The sequence below is a fragment of the Raphanus sativus genome, chromosome 4, assembly GCF_000801105.2.
Source record: "Raphanus sativus cultivar WK10039 chromosome 4, ASM80110v3, whole genome shotgun sequence".
Lineage (NCBI taxonomy): Eukaryota > Viridiplantae > Streptophyta > Magnoliopsida > Brassicales > Brassicaceae > Raphanus > Raphanus sativus.
Window position 1 is genome coordinate 7090950 of NC_079514.1, and position 20765 is coordinate 7111714.

Here is a 20765-nt window from a genome sequence, read left to right on the forward strand (position 1 = left end):
TTTCAAAAAGGAAATTTAAAAAAATAATAGGTATTAAATGTAATATTTTTAATTCATTAAAGGTATCAATGTAATCAACCATCGTGAGAGTTAACGTAAGCGCGACACATAGGAAACTGATTTCTCAAATAATATTATAGAGATTTGCAAAAAGAAAAAGAGTTAACTAGCCCAAAAAAAACAAAAGAAAAAGAATCTAGCCGGTTTCCTTCTTTCTTTCTTTTTTTTCCTGAGAAAACGGTTCTTTATTTTATGCTGTTGAGTGATGTAAAAGCTATAAATGATATTGGTTCAATTTACTCCAATAAACCATCATTATATCTCCAAAAATATCATATAAATTAATTGTTCCCGAAAATGAAGAAAAAGATAATCAAAGATTAGGTTGTTTAAGCTTAAGAGAAGTATCCGGTACACTAACTATAGTAAACCTAATTGAAATAAATGATTTGGTTCAAATACATCCAAAACCGGAAGAAACACGTGAGTAGAGATGGCAATTGGGCTCTCCCGTCCCGTTCCGTCCCATACCGCAGCGGGCTCGTCGTCGAGCGGGTCACGGCGGGCCTGTCCCGCGCGGGTTATGGTCTTTCAAATGGCTGCCCAATCCCGTACCGCATAATTTATAAGCCTTCGCGGGCCGTCCCGCGGGACGCCTCTTTCAGTTTTCTTTATGAATGTTAAAGTAGAAGAGTTGTGTAAGAGAGTTGAAAAGACCTCAACAACATTGATCACAACAACATCCAATGTGATCACTCGCCGGTTTAATGGTCTTGAAGTAAGTGAAAACCATTTGGACAGTCAAATTCAACTCTTTCATGTATATTCCTTGTTTGAGATTTTGTAAAGCAACGTCTCTGCATAGCACCGGTAACTTAATACTAATGGTTGCTTCATCTCCTTCAACCAAATTGTTGAACTTAGAGTGTAGAGACAAGATTCTACAGTAACTCAAACATCAATTCGAACAGTTTAAAGAATAAGCAGTAGCTCTTCAACAAACAGTATCTCTTTAACAACATCATTGTAACTAAATTTTTTTTTTTAAATCACCAATTAACAATACTGAAAACAAAACTCATCAACCTAAACAAAAAAAATCTCACATAGTAATAAAGTAATTTATGGTACTGAAAAAAACAAGTAGAAATGGGGATTTATAGTTGCGGGTCTTCAAAATTCTGCGGGTTAACCTGTCCCGCATCCGGCCCATTCCGTTTTGAGCCCATCCCGCATTCGTCCCGTCCCGTTGTGAGCCCGTCCCGCGAGGCCCGCAATTTTGCGGGCTTATCAAATGGAGGCCCAATCCCGTCCCACAACAAACCTTTACGGGTTAGGCCCGCGGTCCAGGTCCTTGATTGCCATCCCTACACGTGAGAGAGCATAAATACAGAGAAATAAATCAGATGGTATTTATAATTTCTTATAACATGTCTTCCCCAAATTAATCTTATTAAAAAAAAGTGACTTGCAAGTTGGAGTTTGGTTCGTGAAGGCTGTTAAATAACAGCCATAGCTTTATAGCTTTTTCTTCGAACGAGCCCAAACATAATATCAGAGAATTTCCATTATTACACCTTTTTATTTTAAATTTCTTATAATTTCCTCCACACGTCTGACTACCACTTTTTGTTTTGCGTCTTTGTTCTTTTTCGTGTGTAGTCTTCTTGAACCTCGCTCTGTCACTGTTATAAATATCATAACTCCGACATCTCTTCTGTTCAAATTCTCCTCAAAACTCCCCCTAAGAGAAGAATATATTATCAAATATTTGTCTCATCAGAGAAGATGAAAACAAGACGCGGGAAGCGCCCTGAAGTACGATGTCTTGCTTGCTTGCTTGCTCTTCTCTGTTTTCATATATTTATTTATTGTTTATTCATAAAATTTCTGTGTTTTTGTTTGTTTGACGTAAAGCAGAGGTTTTGGCCTTCGATTGTTATGAATAAATGGCTGAACATAAAGCCCAAGGTCTACGACTTTAGCGAAGACGAAGTAGATACAGAGAATGAGAGCGAAGATGACGGTAAGTATTGTACTATATTAACAAGAATCGTCCTCTGCTTTCAAGTTTGGTCAAACTTTATCTATAGTTTTATCTTTATTAATATTATTTTATGTGTCCCTTTACCAGTATGTTCAGTCAAAAACGTATCCAATGGCTGCTGCGTAGCTGATGAAGATAGCTATGCCAGCTTCCGAGGAAGGGAAGCTGATCACGGCAACAAAATTTCAGGTAAAGATTCTGATTTTCTGTTAAAATAAATTTTTATTTTCAAGTAATTGAATAATAAATTCCGATTATAAATACAGAGGAGTTATAATATATTTCTTGGTTCATTTAATATTTTTCAGACGGTGGTGTGAGGGGTTACCAGAGAAAACACCGGCGAGGCAAATCGGAGACTTTGAGAGTCCAATACATAAACACTAAGGACATCAGGTAAGGGTATTTCTGGAATTTAGATCTTTTTCTGGTGAAAATATTTCCTATAACGTTTTTGTATTCGTTGAAAATGACTTATAGAGTGACGGTGGCTACATGGAACGTCGCCGGAAAACGTCCCTCCGATGATCTTGATATTGACGATTGGCTTTCTACTGATAACCCTTCAGATATCTACATCATTGGGTAAGTAAAAAAAATTAACAATAACTTAATAATAATATTTTACTAATTTAAAGATATTTTTGTTCTATATTTTATTTTTATTATTTAAAGGAAAATATTTTTACATTTACAATCATATGGTTATAATTTGACCGTTAATTAAGCAAAATGATTATACAAAATATTAAAATATTTTAAAACGTAGATATATATATATATATTTTTTGTTTTGAAGAAAACGAATAATATGATGTTTTATTTATGTGTATATTTATGTTTTATTATTAATAAACAAATAATTACTAATAATGATACTATATCATGACCATAGTTTTGACCCAAAAAAAAAAAATCATGACCATAGTTATATAGTACTATGTTCCTCTGTTTTGATGAATCTATATTCAACGGTGTTTATTTAAAATCTTGTTACAGGTTTCAAGAAGTGGTACCCTTAAACGCCGGAAACGTCTTCGGAGCAGAAGATAGAGGTCCGATTCCGAAATGGGAATCGATAATCCGTAGAACACTGAACAAACCCCAAAAAGAATCAGTCTACGATCAATCACCAAACAACAGCAACGTTCTCCATAGGTCTCACAGCGCACCGTCGTCTCCCATCTTAGCACAACAAGCAAACTCCATTCTCGCTGATGTGATGGTCGAGAATCTTGCTGCTGGCCACTCGTTAGACCTAGCTACTGATGAGTTCATCGACGCTGCAACTGCTTTACCGAGTCTTGAACCTGTAGGGAATCCTGACATGGACTGGCCTGAGCGAGCTTTAGACGAGAACCCTCAGATTGTTGGATCAGAGGGGAAGCTAAGGCGAGTGTTGAGCAGCAACGCTATGCTAGGGTTTAAGCTACCGGAGAATCCAACGGGAGTGAGTAGGTTTGCTTGTGACGCAAGAAACTTGAAACGGTCACGGAGCTTTGAGACACTAAAGCTGAGTTGGAATGATATCAAAGAAGAGAATGATAATACTTCCTCCTCCTCCTTGTCTGAAGCTGAAGAAGCTGCGAAAGCTATGTCTGATGATTCATTGGACGGTGAATCATCTTCCGATGATAACGAGGAAGACCGAGACAAGATCGGAAATACTTACGGATTGCCGGAAGATTTAGTGGAGGAGTGTCGGAAGGTGAAAGATTGTCAAAAGTATGTGAGGATAGTGAGTAAGCAAATGGTTGGGATTTATGTATCGGTATGGATCCGACGGCGGTTAAGAAGACACGTCAACAATCTGAAAGTTTCGCCGGTTGGAGTTGGCTTGATGGGATACATGGGAAACAAGGTAATTAAAGAAACCCTTAACCCTAGCTTCTTTCCCAAGTAATATCAATAAAAGTTAAAAAATCCTTAACCCTAGCTTCTTTCCCAAGCAGGGATCAGTATCGATCAGCATGACGTTGTATCAATCAAGAATGTGTTTCGTGTGTTCGCACTTAACTTCCGGTCAAAAAGAAGGTGCTGAGCAGCGCCGGAATGCTGACGTGTATGAAATCATACGTCGTACTCGTTTCTCATCGGTTCTTGATACCGATCAACCGAGAACCATTCCATGTCACGAGTAAGCAATCAATCAAATATATTAAAAAACGCAAGAAACTTTTAAAATCCTTTTTCCTAAATGTTTTTTTTTCTTTCAACAACAGTCAGGTATTCTGGTTTGGTGATCTGAACTACAGACTTAACATGTCAGACAGTGATGTAAGAAAGCTTGTCGCACAGAAACGATGGGATGAGCTCAAGAACAGTGATCAGGTTTGGTTTTGAATTGTTACCCGTATATGTATGTATACTAATTACTTTGCTACTAATATATATTAAAACAAGTATCACTTTTCATTTAACAGTTGATAAGAGAATTCCGAAGAGGGCATGTCTTTGATGGATGGAGAGAAGGACCGATCAAATTCCCTCCTACATATAAATACGAATTTGATTCTGACCGTTACGCCGGAGAAAACTTGAAAGAAGGAGAGAAGAAGAGAGCTCCTGCATGGTACGTGACTAAAAATTGTACGTTATCAGAGTTCTGATAATTCAGAAAAAGTGTGATTATTGTTGTGTGTGTTAACAGGTGTGATAGAATATTATGGCTGGGAAAAGGAATAAGACAAGACTGTTACAAAAGATCGGAGATAAGGATGTCTGATCATCGGCCAGTGACTTCCATATTCACTGTTGGAGTTGAAGTTTTCGATCAACGGAAACTTCAAAGAGCTCTTCACGTTAATAACGCAGCTGCTTCTGCTGTTCATCCTGAACCTTCCTTCTTAGTCTAAGTGTCTCGATACCATGTTCATAATTAATTTTTATTGCATGGAGGATTTGTTTTGAGTTTTGTCTTTTTTTTTCGCTATATAAAGCTAACTTTTATCTGTTTAACTGTTTCCATTCTATTTGATTTCCTTATGATGATCTACTGTTTCGTTTCTATTTTTTACATAAATTTGTATGAAAAATGCTTAAATTGATGACGTAACTCTGGAAACCATTTGACATATAATAATAACAATGATGTTACCAAGGACCGGTATATTTCAAATATTCAATATTGTCAAAAGCAACATTTAGTTATTTCACCACGTTACTCCACCGCGTCATCAAAGGGACGAGATGTAAATCTACAATGCAGCAAAGATGAAGATGTAGCAATGAGTTTATTTACTAAACCATCGTGAGCGTAAAACTGATTTAGCTTTCTGGACCCAAGTCTAAAATAACAAACCTTGGTGTGTGAGGCCTGCAAAATAGCCCGCCAACAAATATTCACATGAATCTCGTTAGAGGCCCAAATTATGCATGTTGACGTGTTGCTTTCAAGGGAGTACGGTTGTGTCTAGTATCTATTGCACTAAGAACGAAGAAACAACAATTGCAAAATCTTTAAGCACATGAAAGTTTTATTTATCTCTGAAAGATTTATATCAGAACCGGAATGTTAGCTTTACATATGTATAGGTAAATAACCAAAATGCCTCAGCATAGAGGAGACACTACTTCCAACTTCTAGCAAATTAACTAGAGAAGCAAACTACCTCTCTGGTTAGACAAAAAGGATTACGTTAAGTACATGCAAATTAAGGTATTTTGTTTCGCTTGATATGTAATGTTTTTTTTTATTTGGCACTTTGCAGCTTTTGATTGGCGTTTAGACTTTCCTGTAAGGAAGTATGTCTTAGCGCTGTTGGTTGGTAAAATATAATCATTTAAAACTTTCATCATATGGTAAAATAATCTTTTGATTGGATATAAATGTTAAACAGAAACTCAAAAAGCTAATTTATTTCTGCATTGTTATCCAAAAATATATTCTTACTCTTTCTGTGGTGAATTCAGTTCTTATTCTTCCTTTCCCACTTCTCCTTATACATAGCACAAATGCCAAACTCACTCATAATCATTTTTTCTTATCAACTTACGCTTCCGTATTTCCCATTGCTTGGAAGAATCTCATTTCTTTTGATGGGTTGTTTTCAGTCCAAAAATGCCGATGAGATCACTTCTCCTGATCATCCATCAGCTCAGCACAATCCAGAATCTGGTTCGACTCTACTTTGCTTCTTAGTGGAAGTGTAGATTAGTTTGTCTTTTCCTAGTTCTGTCTTAACTATGTGTGCGTGTGTTTTAATTATTGTGGGTGTTGGTGTAAGGCAGGAATGAGATGGAAAGTGTATACCTTTGTAAACTACACTCTAATAAATCCCTTAGGCATTTTTTTTATAACAAAACTGTTTTTGTGTTGCAGTAACTGAGGGCCAAGTGGATCATGAGGACCAAGTGGAGCAGGAGATTGATGTTCCATGTTTCCAACGCTTTGGATTACGTCAACTGTACGATGCAACAAATGCGTTTAGTGGCAAATGCATTGTCCCTGGAGGTGAGATGAAAGATCTCAATTTGGTGTACGGAGGAATGCTCAAAGACATTGGTCTCGTCGCCATCAAGCGACTCTCTAAACTGACTTGGCCTGATGCTCAGCAGTTTGTGGTAAGAATCTTACAAGGGCTAGTTCAGAACTTTAGCTTTTTATATTATGTTTCATTGATCATTAATGACTAGTCGAAGATTAAAACGGTTTCTTTAGTTGTAGAAAGGGAAAATAATACATCAGCTAATGTGTTTTGAAACTTTAGGTTGCAAAGGCTACTTTATTCCATGATTATGACTATACTTTATCGACCATATATAGTTTTATTAGATTCTCTTTTATTTGAAAAAAACAAAGTTGCTTTGGAACTTTCTTCTGTCTGTTTATCTTGTCTGAATTTGTAATAGTTGATCTTGCGTTGACTTATGTTTTGACTTGTGGAATCAGGATCAGGCGACTGCTGTTGGAAAGCTTAGGTCCAAGAGATTGGCCAATCTGCTTGGTTATTGCGTTGAAGGAGGCGAGAGATTTTTGGTGGCTGAGTACATGCCCCATGGTACTCTCCCAAAGCATCTTTTTCACTGTAAGACGATGTTCCTCTAATCTTTTCTCTGACTACTTCCCCTTTCTATCTTCCCTTAGAGAATTGATGCTCTCTGTTGTTGTGTAGGGAAGAGACGGGAAATGCCTTGGGAAATGCGTGTTCGAGTTGCATATTATATCGCTCAAGCACTTGATTACTGCAACGTCCAAAACCAAAAGATCTATCATGATTTAAGTGCATCCAGAATCCTCTTTGATGAGGACGGTGATCCTCGTTTATCAACTTTTGGTCTCATTAAGAACAGCAGAGACGGAAGAAGCTATAGCACTAACTTGACTTACACTACGCCAGAGTTTTCAGAAACAGGTAAATATATATAACAAGTCTACTTCAAGAACATTAAGAAAAAAAACTTTCATGATTTAGATGGAGCTAGCGAATATTTTCCATTTTTCAGGAAGAACCTTTCCTGAAAGTGTGATTTACCATTATGGAAATGTTCTTATAGAACTTGTGAGCGGCAAACACATTCCACCGAAACATGTAATGTCCCTGAAAATTTTCTTGTTTCATTTCACTAATCTGTCATCTTAATATGAACTAGTGATGAATGTTTCATATTTCAGGCTTTCGATATCATAATGGAGAAAAATGAGTTGCGACTCATGGATTCATCACTTGAAGGGAGATTTGATAATGAAAACGCAACTAAACTTGTTAATCTTGCTTCAAAATGTCTTCAAAGCAACCCGGAAGATCGACCTGATACTAAATCTCTTGTCTCTGCAGCAGCACCACTACAAAAGATGGAAGAGGTTAATGAATCATAATAAGGAATACCCAAAATTTTCTTTTAGCAAATAATTAAATTTTTGTGTTTATGTTTAGATTTCATCTCACTACTTGATGCGTCTGCCTAAGAATCCTGTGTTACTACCATCCATGCGTTCTCCTCTCGGATAGGCTTGTTCTCGGATGGACCACGCTTAACTGGTTCAAACAAAGAACTTGGGAGACAGTGGTTTCAGAGACAAGGAGTACTTCATCAACATATCTTGGTTAAATCTTATTCAAAAGCACTCTATCCGTTTTATATATGGTCGTTCTGCACTTTAAAATTTGGTCTATTTTTTTGTAATTTCAAAACATATCGTTATCAAAATTTTCAGTTTTATCCTTATTGTTTTATTTTCATAAAATTAATACATTAGTCAGAAAACAGAACATTTAGTTGTAACCAGGTCCTTCTCTGCGCATGCGAAAAAATGTTTTTAAAAAAATAATTTTATTTGTAAAGAATTATGTTTTGCCTGTTTTAAATTTATGGTATCTAGTCAAAATTAATTTTTAAACTTATTTTAAAAATATTTGTTAAATCAGACTCTTTGCAGTAAAATTTTAAATGTCATACTTAGATAGAATGCATGTCATATTTTTTTTGAATTATACAAGGATATTATTGCCTCCATTAAAGTGGATCAAGATTGGCTACATGTTAGCCGTCTACATATCGTTTTCCTATTTCTTTGGTGATATCAAAATTTAAATTCCTCAATAACCGGAATTCAAATCCTAATAGTTTCACCGTATAGACTATAAACCCCGGTTGCATGTGACATTTCTTACTAACTCATGTCACATTTCTTACTACGTCATGTTATTATTTTTATTTCAGAACTAATGTTAACATGACACGTAAACAAATCAAAGGAATTATTTCATAAATCAAGTTTAAAGGATTTTAATATGTGCGAAAAGAAAAAGTAAAACGATATATAATATGAAAGGGAAGTAACAGATAAAAAAACAAAATAAACAGACATAAATCTAATCACTAGTTTAGTGTATTTATATCTAAAACTCCTTGTAAACCCTGTTTCTTTTTTTTTTGTTATGATGACCATTCCATTTGCGACTGTATTTACAAGAAGGTCTTTCTCCTACTATGGGAATGTTAGCTTTACATATCCATAGGTAAAAAACCAAAATGCCTCAGCTTAGAGGAGACACTACTTCCAACTTCTAGCATGCAATAATAGGAATGAATTAGATAAGCAAACTAGCTCTCTGACTAAAGAGGATAATGTTAAATGCAAGTTAAGGTCTTTTGTTTCGCATGAAATGTATTATTTTTTATATTTGACATTTTGCAGCTTTTGATTGGCCTTTAGACTTTCATGTAAGGATTTTATGCAAGGGTGTGTCTTAGCTGTTGGTTGGTAATATATATCATCATTTTATGGTAATAATCCTTTTGATTGGATATATATACCTTAATTTCTCTATGTTAAAAATGAAAGTCAAACAAGTCTACTTCTTTCTCAATTATTTTCCAAATATATATATTTTTTATTAAAAAAATCAGTTTGTATTCTTCTTTTGCCTCCCCCCTATACATAGCACAATGCTCAACATAATATAGTCCAAACTCACTCAGAGGGAGAGACGGAATTTTCTCTCGGCATAAATTTTTTTGATTATCAACTTACTCTTTCCTATTTAGCATTGCTTGGAAGAGTCTCATTTCTTTGATGGGTTGTTTCCAGTCCAAAACTGCTAATGTGATCACTTCTCCTGATCATCCACCAGTTCAGCACATACCAGAATCAGGTTTGACTCTAGTTTCTGTCTAGTTTTTTTTTATTATTTATGGTGTATTAGCTTCTTAGTGGATGTGTAGATTAGTTTGTGTTTTTCCTACTTCTGTTTTAACTCCTGTTTGCGTGTGTTTTAATGGTTGTGGGTATTGGTGTAAGGTAGGAAAGAGATGAAAGTGTATACATTTCTGGGACTACACTCCAATAACTCCCCTAAGCCCTTTTTTGATGAAATTGTTTTTGTGTTGCAGTAACTGAGGACCAAGTGGATCATGAGGACCAAGTGGATCATGAGGACCAAGTGGAGCAGGAGAATCATGTTCCATGTTTCAAACGCTTTACATTACGTGAACTGTACGATGCAACAAATGGGTTTAGTGGCGAATGCATTGTCCCTGAAGGAGGGATGAAAGATCTCAGTGTTGTTTACGTAGGAAAGCTCGAAGGCAATGGTCTCGTTGCCATCAAGCGACTCTCTAAACTGACTTGGCCTGATGCTCAGCACTTTGTTGTAAGAATCTTAAAAAGGGCTAGTTCAAAATTTCAGATTTTTATATTATGTTTCTTTGTTCATCAAAACGGTTTATATAGTTGTAAAAGATATGTTTCATTGATCATTCATGAATAGTCGAAGACTGAAACGGTTTATATGCTAATGTATGTCTGAAACTTTAGATTGTAAAGAATGCCTTGGAAATTTTTTTTCTGTCTGTTTATCTTGCCTGAATTGTAATAGTTGATCTTGCGTTGACTAATGTTTTGACTTGTGGAATCAGGATCAGGCGACTGCTGTTGGAAAGCTTAGGTCTAAGAGATTGGTCAATCTGCTTGGTTATTGCGTTGAAGGAGGCGAGAGATTGTTGGTGGCTGAGTATATGCCCTATGGTACTCTTTTAAAGCATCTTTTTCACTGTAAGATGTTCCTCTCATCAACTTCCCTTTTGATCTTCTCTAGCTGGAGACTTGATGCTGACTTTTGTTGTATAGGGGACCAACAGACACTTCCTTGGGAAATGCGTGTTCGAGTTGCATATTATATCGCTCAAGCACTTGATTACTGCAACGTCCAAAACCAAAGGATCTATCATGATCTAAGTGCATCCAGAATCCTCTTTGATGAGGAAGGTGATCCTCGTCTGTCAACTTTTGGTCTCATCAAGAACAGCAGAGACCGAACAAGCTATAGCACTAACTTAACTTACACTCCACCAGAGTTCTCAGAAACAGGTAAAGAACTTTCATTCTTTTAGTACTTTCATGATTAAGATGAATTTAAAGGTTATCTTTCACCAGTGACAAAAAAAAAAAAGGTTATCTTTCACATTTTTAGGTACAGTTATTCCTGAAAGTGTGATTTACAGTTATGGAAATGTTCTTATAGAACTTGTGAGCGGCAAACGCATTCCACCGAACCATGTAATGTCCTTTAAAGTTATCTTTTTCTTTTACACTTTTGTCATCTTAATGTGACACTAGTGATTAATGTTTCGATTTTAGGCTTTTGAAATCACAATGGAGAAAAATGCGTTGCTACTCATGGATTCATCACTTGAAGGGAAATTTGAGAATGAAGACGCAACTGAACTTGTTAATCTTGCTTTAGAATGTCTTCAAAACAATCCGGAAGTTCGACCTGATACTGAATCTCTTGTCTCTGCAGCAGGACCACTACAAAAGATGAAAGAGGTCAAAGAATCATATAAGGAATACTCAATATTTTCTTGTACCAAATAATAAATTTTTGTGTTTGTGCTTAGATTTCATCTCATTTCTTGATGCGTCTGCCTAAGAGTACAGTAATACAACCAACCATGCTCTCTCTCAGAAAGGCTTGTTCTCGGATGGACCACAAGGCTGTATACGAGATTTTACTTAAAACTGGTTACGGCGACGAAGGACCAGAGAGTGATGTACTTAGAGACAAATCATTAACCTAGCTAGTTCTTCCATTTGGTTTTTCACGTTCTAATATTGTCTCACTTTGCGTCCACAGCTTCTTCTAGTGACACAAGTGCAGGAACTAGTTCGAACAAAGAACTTGGGAGACAAAGCTTTCAGAGACAAGGAGTTCATTAACGCGATTAAATCTTATTCAAAGGTACTCTATATATCCGTTTCATTTATGGTGTCACTCTGCACTTTAAAATATGTTTTATTTTAAAATTTATTTTTATTTTTAATCTTCCAGTTTTATCCATATTCTTTTATTTTCATAATTATCAAATTCCAACAGATTAATACATTTATTGGAAACAAAACAGAGCATTTAGTTGTAACTAGGTGGTTTCCAACACATGCACAAAATATTTCTTTCTAAAATAATTTTATTTAAAAAATTAAAAATATTTATTAAAGGTTTAAAAATATATTTATTTAATTTTTATTTAGTAAAGTTTTAGTTACAGTTAAGTTAAAATAAAAGATGGATTTATTTATTTTTAATGTATTTATATTTAACACCATAATTTAGCATAGACTTTGTTCTATATAATTTTTGGTTAAAATGCATTGAATTAAACTTGTTATTATTATATTTATCTTAATTAATCGTCAGTCATAACTGATGCATTTTATAGCATTTATACTCAAATAAATTCAATAGTTGGAAACTCATTAATCACATATTTATGCTAAATAATTGATTTAAGTATAAATTTTAAATATTTAACTTATTAAATATCCTAAATTTTGAATGTTAATCAAATTTTATTTTGTGCTTATTAAGATATATTTACAGTTAGTTTGACGGGATACATATATTTATGCTATCAATTATAGTATATTCAAGCCCTTTTACAAAAAGAAAAAATTAGTATGTTCTAAGAATTTTAATAATAGTTATGTATATGATTTATATTTTTGGTATATAGCCGAATAGTGTCATTGTCTTATTTAAGATATTACTTTTATGGTATGTAGGCAACCAAATTTATCAACTTATTTTAAGAATATTTTTTAATCAAAATATTTATCATTAAAACTATAAATGTTATAGTAAGACAAAAGATATGTCACTTTTTAGATTTTTCTTTTAAAATTAATGTGGTAACATCACATAAATAAAATTTAAAAATCATTTCACAAACTAATATGAAACAAAAAGAGTATAAATAAAACAAAAAACAGATAATAAAGTCCAAACATTAGATTAGTGTATTATATTTAGAACTACTTGTAAACCTTTTTTGTTATCAGTTGGTGAAGATGATGTCCGTTCGGTCCGTTCCATTTGCGACGGTTCCATATGCGACTGTATTTGCGAGAAGGTCTTTCTCCTACTTAGTGACGGGTGAACATGATCCTGCTTTGAGAGACGCAATGCAGGCTCAAGTTTGCATACCGGAGTGGCCTACTGCGTTTTACTTGCAGGCTTTAGCACTTTGGGAACTTGGTATGGAGACTGATGCTAGTGATATGATTAATAAAGGTGCTGAACTTGAAGCTAAGCGACCACAGAGAGATCAGAGAGTCCGTAACCTTCTTTGATAATTTATTTTACGCAGCCGCTTCTGCTGTTGTTCCTAAGCAAAATTATTAATAGTTATTAGCGAGTTTCTGTTACTAATTATTTTTTTATGAATGGATGATTTGTTTTGAGTTTTGATTATTATTATTTTTTCTATCTAAAAGCTTACGTTGATTGTTTTCAGTTTCAGTGATGACACATGGGAGTAACAAGCAATTGACTTTTTTTCAATTTATGGAATGTTATAAAAACCTATTTTTTCTGAAAAACCTTAACTTTACCGCGAAGATACAAATAATGAAAAAGAAAAAGAAAATATATTACTAGACAGAATTTTTAAAGGTATCATGTAATTATGTTTTCGACCATATATGCTTTCTTACATGGTTTTAAATAAGTTATAAATTTCTTACTTATCTAATAAGTTACATTTTTAATTTAGTAGATGATTAGATGTAAACTTGTTTTCTTATTTTAATTATTTGAATATATTAAGCAGTAAATTTCAGAATAAATTAAAGTAATAATAAGAGCTATGTCTTAACTTCTTTTTTTTGCCAAAAATATGTCTTAAATGGTATTGACATATTTATATTTTAATTATAATGTAAGACTATCAATACAATCCCAAATATTATATGTATGGTATAATGGCCGCATGAAATCTATTTGATGCATTTATAATGGCCGCATGAAATGAGGTTCGCGACAAACCCTTTTTGACAAGTTTAAATCACCACCGACAAAGTTGGAATCAATTTCAAAGCCTAATGTATTCTATTTCTAATCAAAAGATAAAAAAATTGATGCATTTATATTTGATAAAAAGATTTAATGGTATATAATTGTATATTTATTTTAAACTACTGTATCTGGAATGATTATAAAAATCAGTCCCGTGGCTGCACATTGTTTTGTAAAAGGTTGAAGTTTGCAGCCCGAATCTACATTTAAACATATAGGTTTTGATCAACTCTTAGCATTAATCTAATTATTAGTACTTGGTGAATAGACCAAAAGTGAGCGTATCAGAAGATCAATAAAAAGAGGAGCCCAAAGGGAAGATGATAAAACTAGGGGACAAAGTGTCGTTAAGTGATAAGTTCTGGTCTGTGGGATCTTCTCAATTTCTGATTCTTCTGATTCTGTTTGTTTTCTCCTTTCAAACTAATCGAATTTTGAAACAACATGTTTTCTTAGAAAAGGCTTGTGTGGACAAATATGTTTTTTCTTCTTATTTTTAGATAATATGGTGTACATGTGCGTGTTTGTTAAACTACCGAAACAGAGCAAGGAATAATGTTATGTGTATTTCTTTGACTGAGAGTACTTAAGTATATTACGGTTGCAAGATCTATAAAAACTCTAAATTAATATTCAATAAACTAATAAATTAATGAAAAATTGGTCTCAAATTATATTGGTTAAATCCTATGTAGATATATAGTTCTATTAAAATTACAAAAATTAGTAATTTATATGTATACATATTTATATAAGTACAGACCAACTATTATATTGTGTGTTTTATATTTACAATAAAATTATTTTATATTTTCTTAACAATTAATATATTTCGGTGAGATTTAATAAAATTATATCTAAAACCATATATGACATCAAAAAAAAAATCTAAAACCATAAATAAATTCTATAAAACATATTTTATGTACATAGAACAATATATAAAGTCAATATAAATGCAAAATTTCAAAATTTTAATTAATGTATATACACTACAAAGTAAATATTTTTTGTCTTAGATAATTATTTTTTTGTAAATTAATAATTTTATAAATTAATAAAATATCTTTTTGTCAGTAAATTAATAAAATATCATAATCATAATGTCATTAGTTTATAATTATTTTTTAATATAGTTGCTTAAAGTGTTACATATACCATTCTAATAGTTTGAATACCGTTCGTTGTAAACAAAAAAAAAGCTATCCTAATAGTTTGACCAAAAAAATACTATCCTAATAGTCAATAAGTTGCTCAGTGCAAAGGTAAAACAAAAGACAGATCAATGTTACATAAGCACTATTCCAGATTTGACTGTGATCTTTGGTTGCCAAACGGTAGGGGTTCTTCCTTGATTGTTTTCTTAATGCATAAAAATTAGTTATATCCGCCGGTCCGGTCCGGACCGCGAACCGGACACCTATCCGGGTTGGTTTAATGTCAAAACCCAACTAAAATTGAACCGGTTAAAAACCCATGTTGAACCGCTAAAAATCCGGGAACCGAGTGACCCAACGAACCGACGAAACCCTGGTTCGTATAAAAATCAAAATTTTGTTAATAAAATAATTATTTTTTTCTCCCTTTTTAACATATATACTATTTTGTTTGTCACAAATTGCAACCAAAATAGAGTTTTGTAACTAATATGTATATAATTTTTATAGGTGATGAAGATTTAGAAGGACAAAGATTTGGAGAATAAACTTTAAATGTTTTTTTTTCTATTGACTTTAGATTTGAACTATTAATTTTTTTTTATCACATTTCAATTTGTTATTTTTGAAAGTTTTCTAAACATTATGACTATTTTTGAAAAAAATATATATAATATTTATAAAATAATAAATTCAGTTTAATCTAATCGACCCCGGTCGAACCAGGTCGAACCACAATGACCCGTGACCCAAAATATTTCCGGTTCGCTCGCCGGTCCGGTTTTAAAAACACTCTTATATCACCTAATTGCCTTGCTGGTTTAGATTAACTAAATTGACTGCGATCGACAAAGTAACCTATAATAGCTAAAGCAGAGCCGGTCCTGACACTAAACATTAGAAGGTGGTGTATATAATAGCAAAAGCAGAGTCGGTCCTGGCACTACGCATTAGAAGCTGGTGGTTCTGGCGGAGAGTAATATATAAATTTACCGGCCATAACTTTTCTCCTGTCTAGTGTAGTGTAGTGGTAATGGATCTTAATGAGATCATGGGTTCAAGTTATTTTGACATTCAAATCATTTTATTTTTATAATACACATAACTATTAACGGTCGATAATTTTGTGTGGGCTTCTGGCCTTCATATTTCTAGGACTGGCACTGTAGCTAGGAATACAAATGTCATATATTAATTGGACTTTTTCTTGGGTTCACCCCCTAGAGTGAACCTTTAGGTTCACCAACCAATAGAAAGTTGTTATTTTAAATCTAGTATCTTTTAATTAAGGAAACAAAAATAACTTACCAAATTATATTATGCTTTTAAAATAAATAAAAAAGATTAAATAAATAAAAATAACAATAGTTCTCAATAAAGATTATTTTAAAAAATATTTATTTATAAGATTTGGAGTTTAGTGTTTAAGATTTATAGTTTAGAATTTATCCAAATGTTTAGTATTTTTTCAAAGGTTAGGGTTTACCCAAGGGTTTAGGGTTTAGGATTAGAATTTAGGGTTTAGTGTTTTGTTGACAACATGTTTAGTGTTTTTCCAAGAGTTTATGGTTTACCCAAAGGTTTAGGGTTTATGATTAGAGTTTAGGGTTTAGTATTAGAGTTTAGGGTATAGTGTTTTGTTGACAACATTAATTTTTTTAATTCGTTTTTATATACTATTTTTATTTATTTTTAAATATTATTTTGAAAAAAATAATATAATTTGACAAATTATTTGTTTCCTTAATTAAAAGATACTGAATCTAAAATGACAAGTTTCTATTGGTTGGTGAACCTAAAGGTTCACCCTAGGGAGTGAACCTAAAGGTTCACCCTAGGGAGTGAACCTAAAGGTTCACCCTAGGGAGTGAACCCAAGAATAACTCTATTAATTGATACAAAAAATGTAAGATTAGTTTTGTTTTTTGGTAAAAGAGATTAATTTAGTTTTGTTGGTCAATTGTACCAGTTGAGTCTATTAGATATCGTTCTTGCTCTTTAGCAGGTTGGATGAGTCAGTTTTTACATAGACCAAGTTTCGTCGTATCGTGAGCTGCTTTTGTTGAAAATGCTGCTCTTCGATGTGTCGATTTCCTCTACGATTCCTTTATGGTAGACGTGTACCGTACATACAAATGTAAAGCCAAAATATGCCATATCCAAAATGATTTTCATTGTACATCTAGTTCTGTTATATAGAAACATAAGCGAGTACGTGGAAATGAAAACGTATGAAAATGCAGAAGCAAAATCTTTATAAAAGTTAGGAAACAGATATGTGTTGAAGATTTTAGTTATCTTCTTCGACTTGGATTTCTTACTACGTAATCTGTATAGTGGGAAAAGTTATCATCCTAGCCAATACGATAGAGTTAGTCCGCCTAGTAGTTATAAAAAAATATTTAACAAACGACATTCTTCACTACAATCTGTTGTTGAAAAAATTTTGGTGTGTGGAAAAGAAAATGATGAGTTTTAAGAAAGAAATTAAGATACAACATGCATATTCAAAGAAGAGTTGTTGGAGCTATAATGACTCTACATAATTTTATTAGGCTATCAAATTTAAGAGATGTTGATTTTGATTTGGACTATAGAATTGGTAACGGATCAACTGAAGACTTTGATCCAGATGAAGAAAAATACAATGACACTCAGATGCACTATATGGAAGGCATTCGAGATCAGCTTTCTGCATTTTATAAGATTCAAGATAGTTTTTATTTTATATTTGATGTTTCTGTTTTAAATAATTTTATTTAATAAGTTTGAAGAGTGTTTTAATAATAGTATCTTATTTTTTTTCAGAACAACAATTTTACTATTAATAATATTGTTCATTTTATTATTTTTAAAAGCAAAAATAAAAAAATAAAAAACAAAATCTAAAATCACCATTCAAGGTTTAAAAAAAAATCCACTGCAAAATCAAAAACCAAAAACTAAAAACAAAAGATAAAAAACCAAAAACCAAAAATAAGAAACCAAAATCTAAAAACCAACAATACAACCATCACCTCTGTTATTTTGTTACTGGTTTAATATAGTTTTTATTTTAGAATTAATTAGGTAATTAGATTGTATAAAGAATATTATTATTATATTAGATGAAAACTTTATAATTGTAGTCTCTTAACGGTGATGATGCTAGAAACATATATTCAAAATATTAAATATGATACAAGTTTCTTATTTTTAAAGAAAAATCTTAGATTCTTGGTAACCACAAAAACTCTATAGACTTATAATAAGGGACTTCGAAGTTTATTAATTTATAGAGATATTAACTTTTTTTTTTATTTTTTTAAAGGATTTAGTGTAGAAGACTAAAAATAATATTTATTTATGATATTATATATTGGTTAAAGTTATTAATATATACATCACACATTTGGAAAACGTATCATACCATTTTCCAATTTAACTATTTTTATTAGATTATTTGTATTTATATATGATGATTATATATTATAGAATACAAGTTCACTTTTATATGTTGTTGGATTAAACTATAAATAAAATTAGGGATGAAGTTTACTTTAGAAAAGATAAACAAACAAAAAAATTGTATATGTTTCTATATAATTTATATATAAGATAATTATTAGTTTAAGGTTTAATAAGACTATATATGTGACGATTCATAATATTATTATTTTATTAAATTATGTCATATTTTGCTTTGGTTTAATTTAGGACTGGAGAAATTTATTAATATATTATGTTTATTAATTTATCGAGAATTTATACTTTATATTCAAAATATTATACATGAGGCTAAATGTATTATTTTTTAAAGAAAATGTTAGTAACCACATATATTCAGAACTATCAAATATGATGGGAATATGTTATTTTTAAGGAATGTTTTAGGTCTCGAACGTTACAATTCGCTACGTAAATTAACAGTAATAAAAGTTTTTACATATATTATATATCTATATGTTTTTATAACTGTTAGAATACACAGCAGTTATACCGTTTTTAAATCATTTGGAGTTTTAGTAACCACGTATATTCAAAACTCTCTGATTAGACCCTAGAGCAGTCAACACAGCAGGTCCGTTATTCGCTTTTTTTTTTTTGAAACACCCGGTCCGTTATTCGCTTACTTCTTTCTTTACCTACCAAATGACGTACGTAGTTATCTTTGCTTTCGTAGATCTTTCCTAATTTCCTAATTTACATATTGTTTTAAAGTTTTTGTTTTAAGTTTTTGGGCTAATTAACTCTTATCTTTTTCTTCTTTTTGTTGTCTTTTTCTCTTTCATCTTTTTATTGCCTAGTGTTCTCTTCAAAAGTGTAAACACCATTAGGGACGAAGGTGACCGTTCCTAAAGTGTCGGGGAATATTCTAACCACATCATAGTTACAAGGCTCGGTTTTTTTTTTATAGAACCAAACCTGACATTTCCATCTCGTGAAGTCATTCGTTTATTTTTGTATGTTTCTTTGATCGGGTCTTACACAAATGGGAACTAAACTTTAAACTACAACTTTACATCTTAAACAATAACTACATTTTTACAGAAAGCCATAATTAACTAAATATATTTCGTCAAAGTTTCGTTATCTCTTATGTTTTAAAAGTTTAAAGCGATTTTGTCTTACTCATGCTGACGTGGAAGAACAATGTTAAACCCTATTAGCGATTAAGAACTTTAATACATTTCATTTAAATAGTAATTTTGGGGGTAGAATATAAATGCCAAAAAGCATCAAAACCGGTTTTTACGACCGGAAAGTTAAGTTATACTACTGGATTCAGACTAAAATTCTATTATAAATGCCTTTGTTGTGTTAAACCAGGTCGAAAACTCGAACATTCATAAATCTATAGAATATTTGAAGGAACATAAAAAATAATAATGGTGATCTAATATAAATCTCAAATCAATAGCGGAATAATATAACAAAAGGCAGATAAAACATTTGGAATGAAAAAAAAATGTTAAACAACAGTCAAAAAGTGATAGAATATTTAGTATAGGTTAATAAAATATTTAAATAAGTATATAGCAAAATTACGGTAAACAACAATCATAAAGTGATAGATAACATTTCTGTAAGGCCTTTTCTAAAAAAAAATAACATTTCTGTAGATTAATGTCCCCTCTGTTTCTAACTATAAATATTTTTGCTTAAAATCACAAATATTTAGAAAACCACATTTATATCGATCTTTAGCATTTAATTAAAGAGGAAAAATAACCAATAACAAATCATACTTCTAAGTTCTAACTTTGCTTTTTCACATTTTATTAAAATATTATTTTATTATATTATTTTTGCATTGTACTTTGAAAATAACTTTTACTGTGAAAATCTTGAAGACAACTTATATGTAAAAAAAGAGGGAATAACACATTTCTACTTCGATATATAAAATTGACATAAAACAAACTCATTGTTTAACAAACTGAAACCATAAATAAGAAGCGGAGGGAGTAGCACGTTAGTTCTTCGATATATATATAAAATTGACATAAAACAAACTCATTGTTAAACAAACTGAAACCAGGTATTATACATTTAGTCGAAAACTGAACCGATGATCCCTGATTAATGAATCACGGGATGGGTTTTATTCCGAAGCGTGTGTGTGAACACGTCCAATAGCTTTTAGACCAGGTAGGTCCAAGTTCTTTTGGAATTTTGGGAACTCTTAAGACAAGCAATGTCTTTATGTGCTTTCGGTGTGTCTCGTAATTTTTCTTCTGGATTTTAAAATGGCATTATAAAATAAAACACATATTAATTATTTAA

General features: G+C 32.1%; 2 protein-coding genes and 1 pseudogene across 3 annotated transcripts; all 3 read left to right on the forward strand.

Annotated features, from left to right (window-relative positions):
- The first annotated feature begins 1507 nt into the window (after positions 1-1507).
- Positions 1508-5040, forward strand: LOC108831900 (type I inositol polyphosphate 5-phosphatase 2). Of its 2 annotated transcripts, none has more exons than XM_057007405.1 (10): positions 1508-1818; positions 1918-2026; positions 2135-2236; positions 2356-2443; positions 2528-2632; positions 3047-3908; positions 4000-4184; positions 4270-4378; positions 4471-4619; positions 4698-5040. In XM_057007405.1, exons 1-10 carry the CDS (start codon positions 1789-1791, stop codon positions 4900-4902), a joined length of 1944 nt encoding a protein of 647 aa, XP_056863385.1. In that variant the 5' UTR covers positions 1508-1788; the 3' UTR covers positions 4903-5040. The 2 variants fall into 2 exon arrangements, with proteins under 2 accessions (XP_056863385.1, XP_056863386.1); XM_057007406.1 differs by having other exon boundaries at positions 1518-1818; positions 1921-2026.
- A 1045-nt stretch (positions 5041-6085) lies between these two features.
- On the forward strand, positions 6086-8025 carry LOC108831906 (serine/threonine-protein kinase BSK2-like; annotated as a pseudogene).
- Positions 8026-9566: 1541 nt separating this feature from the next.
- LOC108831901 (serine/threonine-protein kinase BSK2-like) lies at positions 9567-13118 on the forward strand. The gene is made up of 9 exons (XM_057007913.1): positions 9567-9645; positions 9884-10143; positions 10409-10544; positions 10620-10859; positions 10963-11048; positions 11130-11318; positions 11390-11542; positions 11626-11730; positions 12828-13118. Exons 1-9 carry the CDS (start codon positions 9567-9569, stop codon positions 13116-13118), a joined length of 1539 nt encoding a protein of 512 aa, XP_056863893.1.
- The last annotated feature ends 7647 nt before the right edge of the window (positions 13119-20765 follow it).

Coding starts and splice junctions, on each gene's coding strand:
- LOC108831900 (XM_057007405.1), top strand. CDS start 1,789: ATGAAAACAAGACGCGGGAAGCGCCCTGAA. Junction 2,444..2,527: donor ATAAACACTAAGGACATCAG/GTAAGGGTATTT, acceptor AATGACTTATAG/AGTGACGGTGGCTACATGGA. Junction 4,620..4,697: donor AAGAAGAGAGCTCCTGCATG/GTACGTGACTAA, acceptor GTGTGTTAACAG/GTGTGATAGAATATTATGGC.
- LOC108831901 (XM_057007913.1), top strand. CDS start 9,567: ATGGGTTGTTTCCAGTCCAAAACTGCTAATGTGATCACTTCTCCTGAT. Junction 9,646..9,883: donor TCAGCACATACCAGAATCAG/GTTTGACTCTAG, acceptor TTTGTGTTGCAG/TAACTGAGGACCAAGTGGAT. Junction 11,049..11,129: donor AACGCATTCCACCGAACCAT/GTAATGTCCTTT, acceptor TTTCGATTTTAG/GCTTTTGAAATCACAATGGA.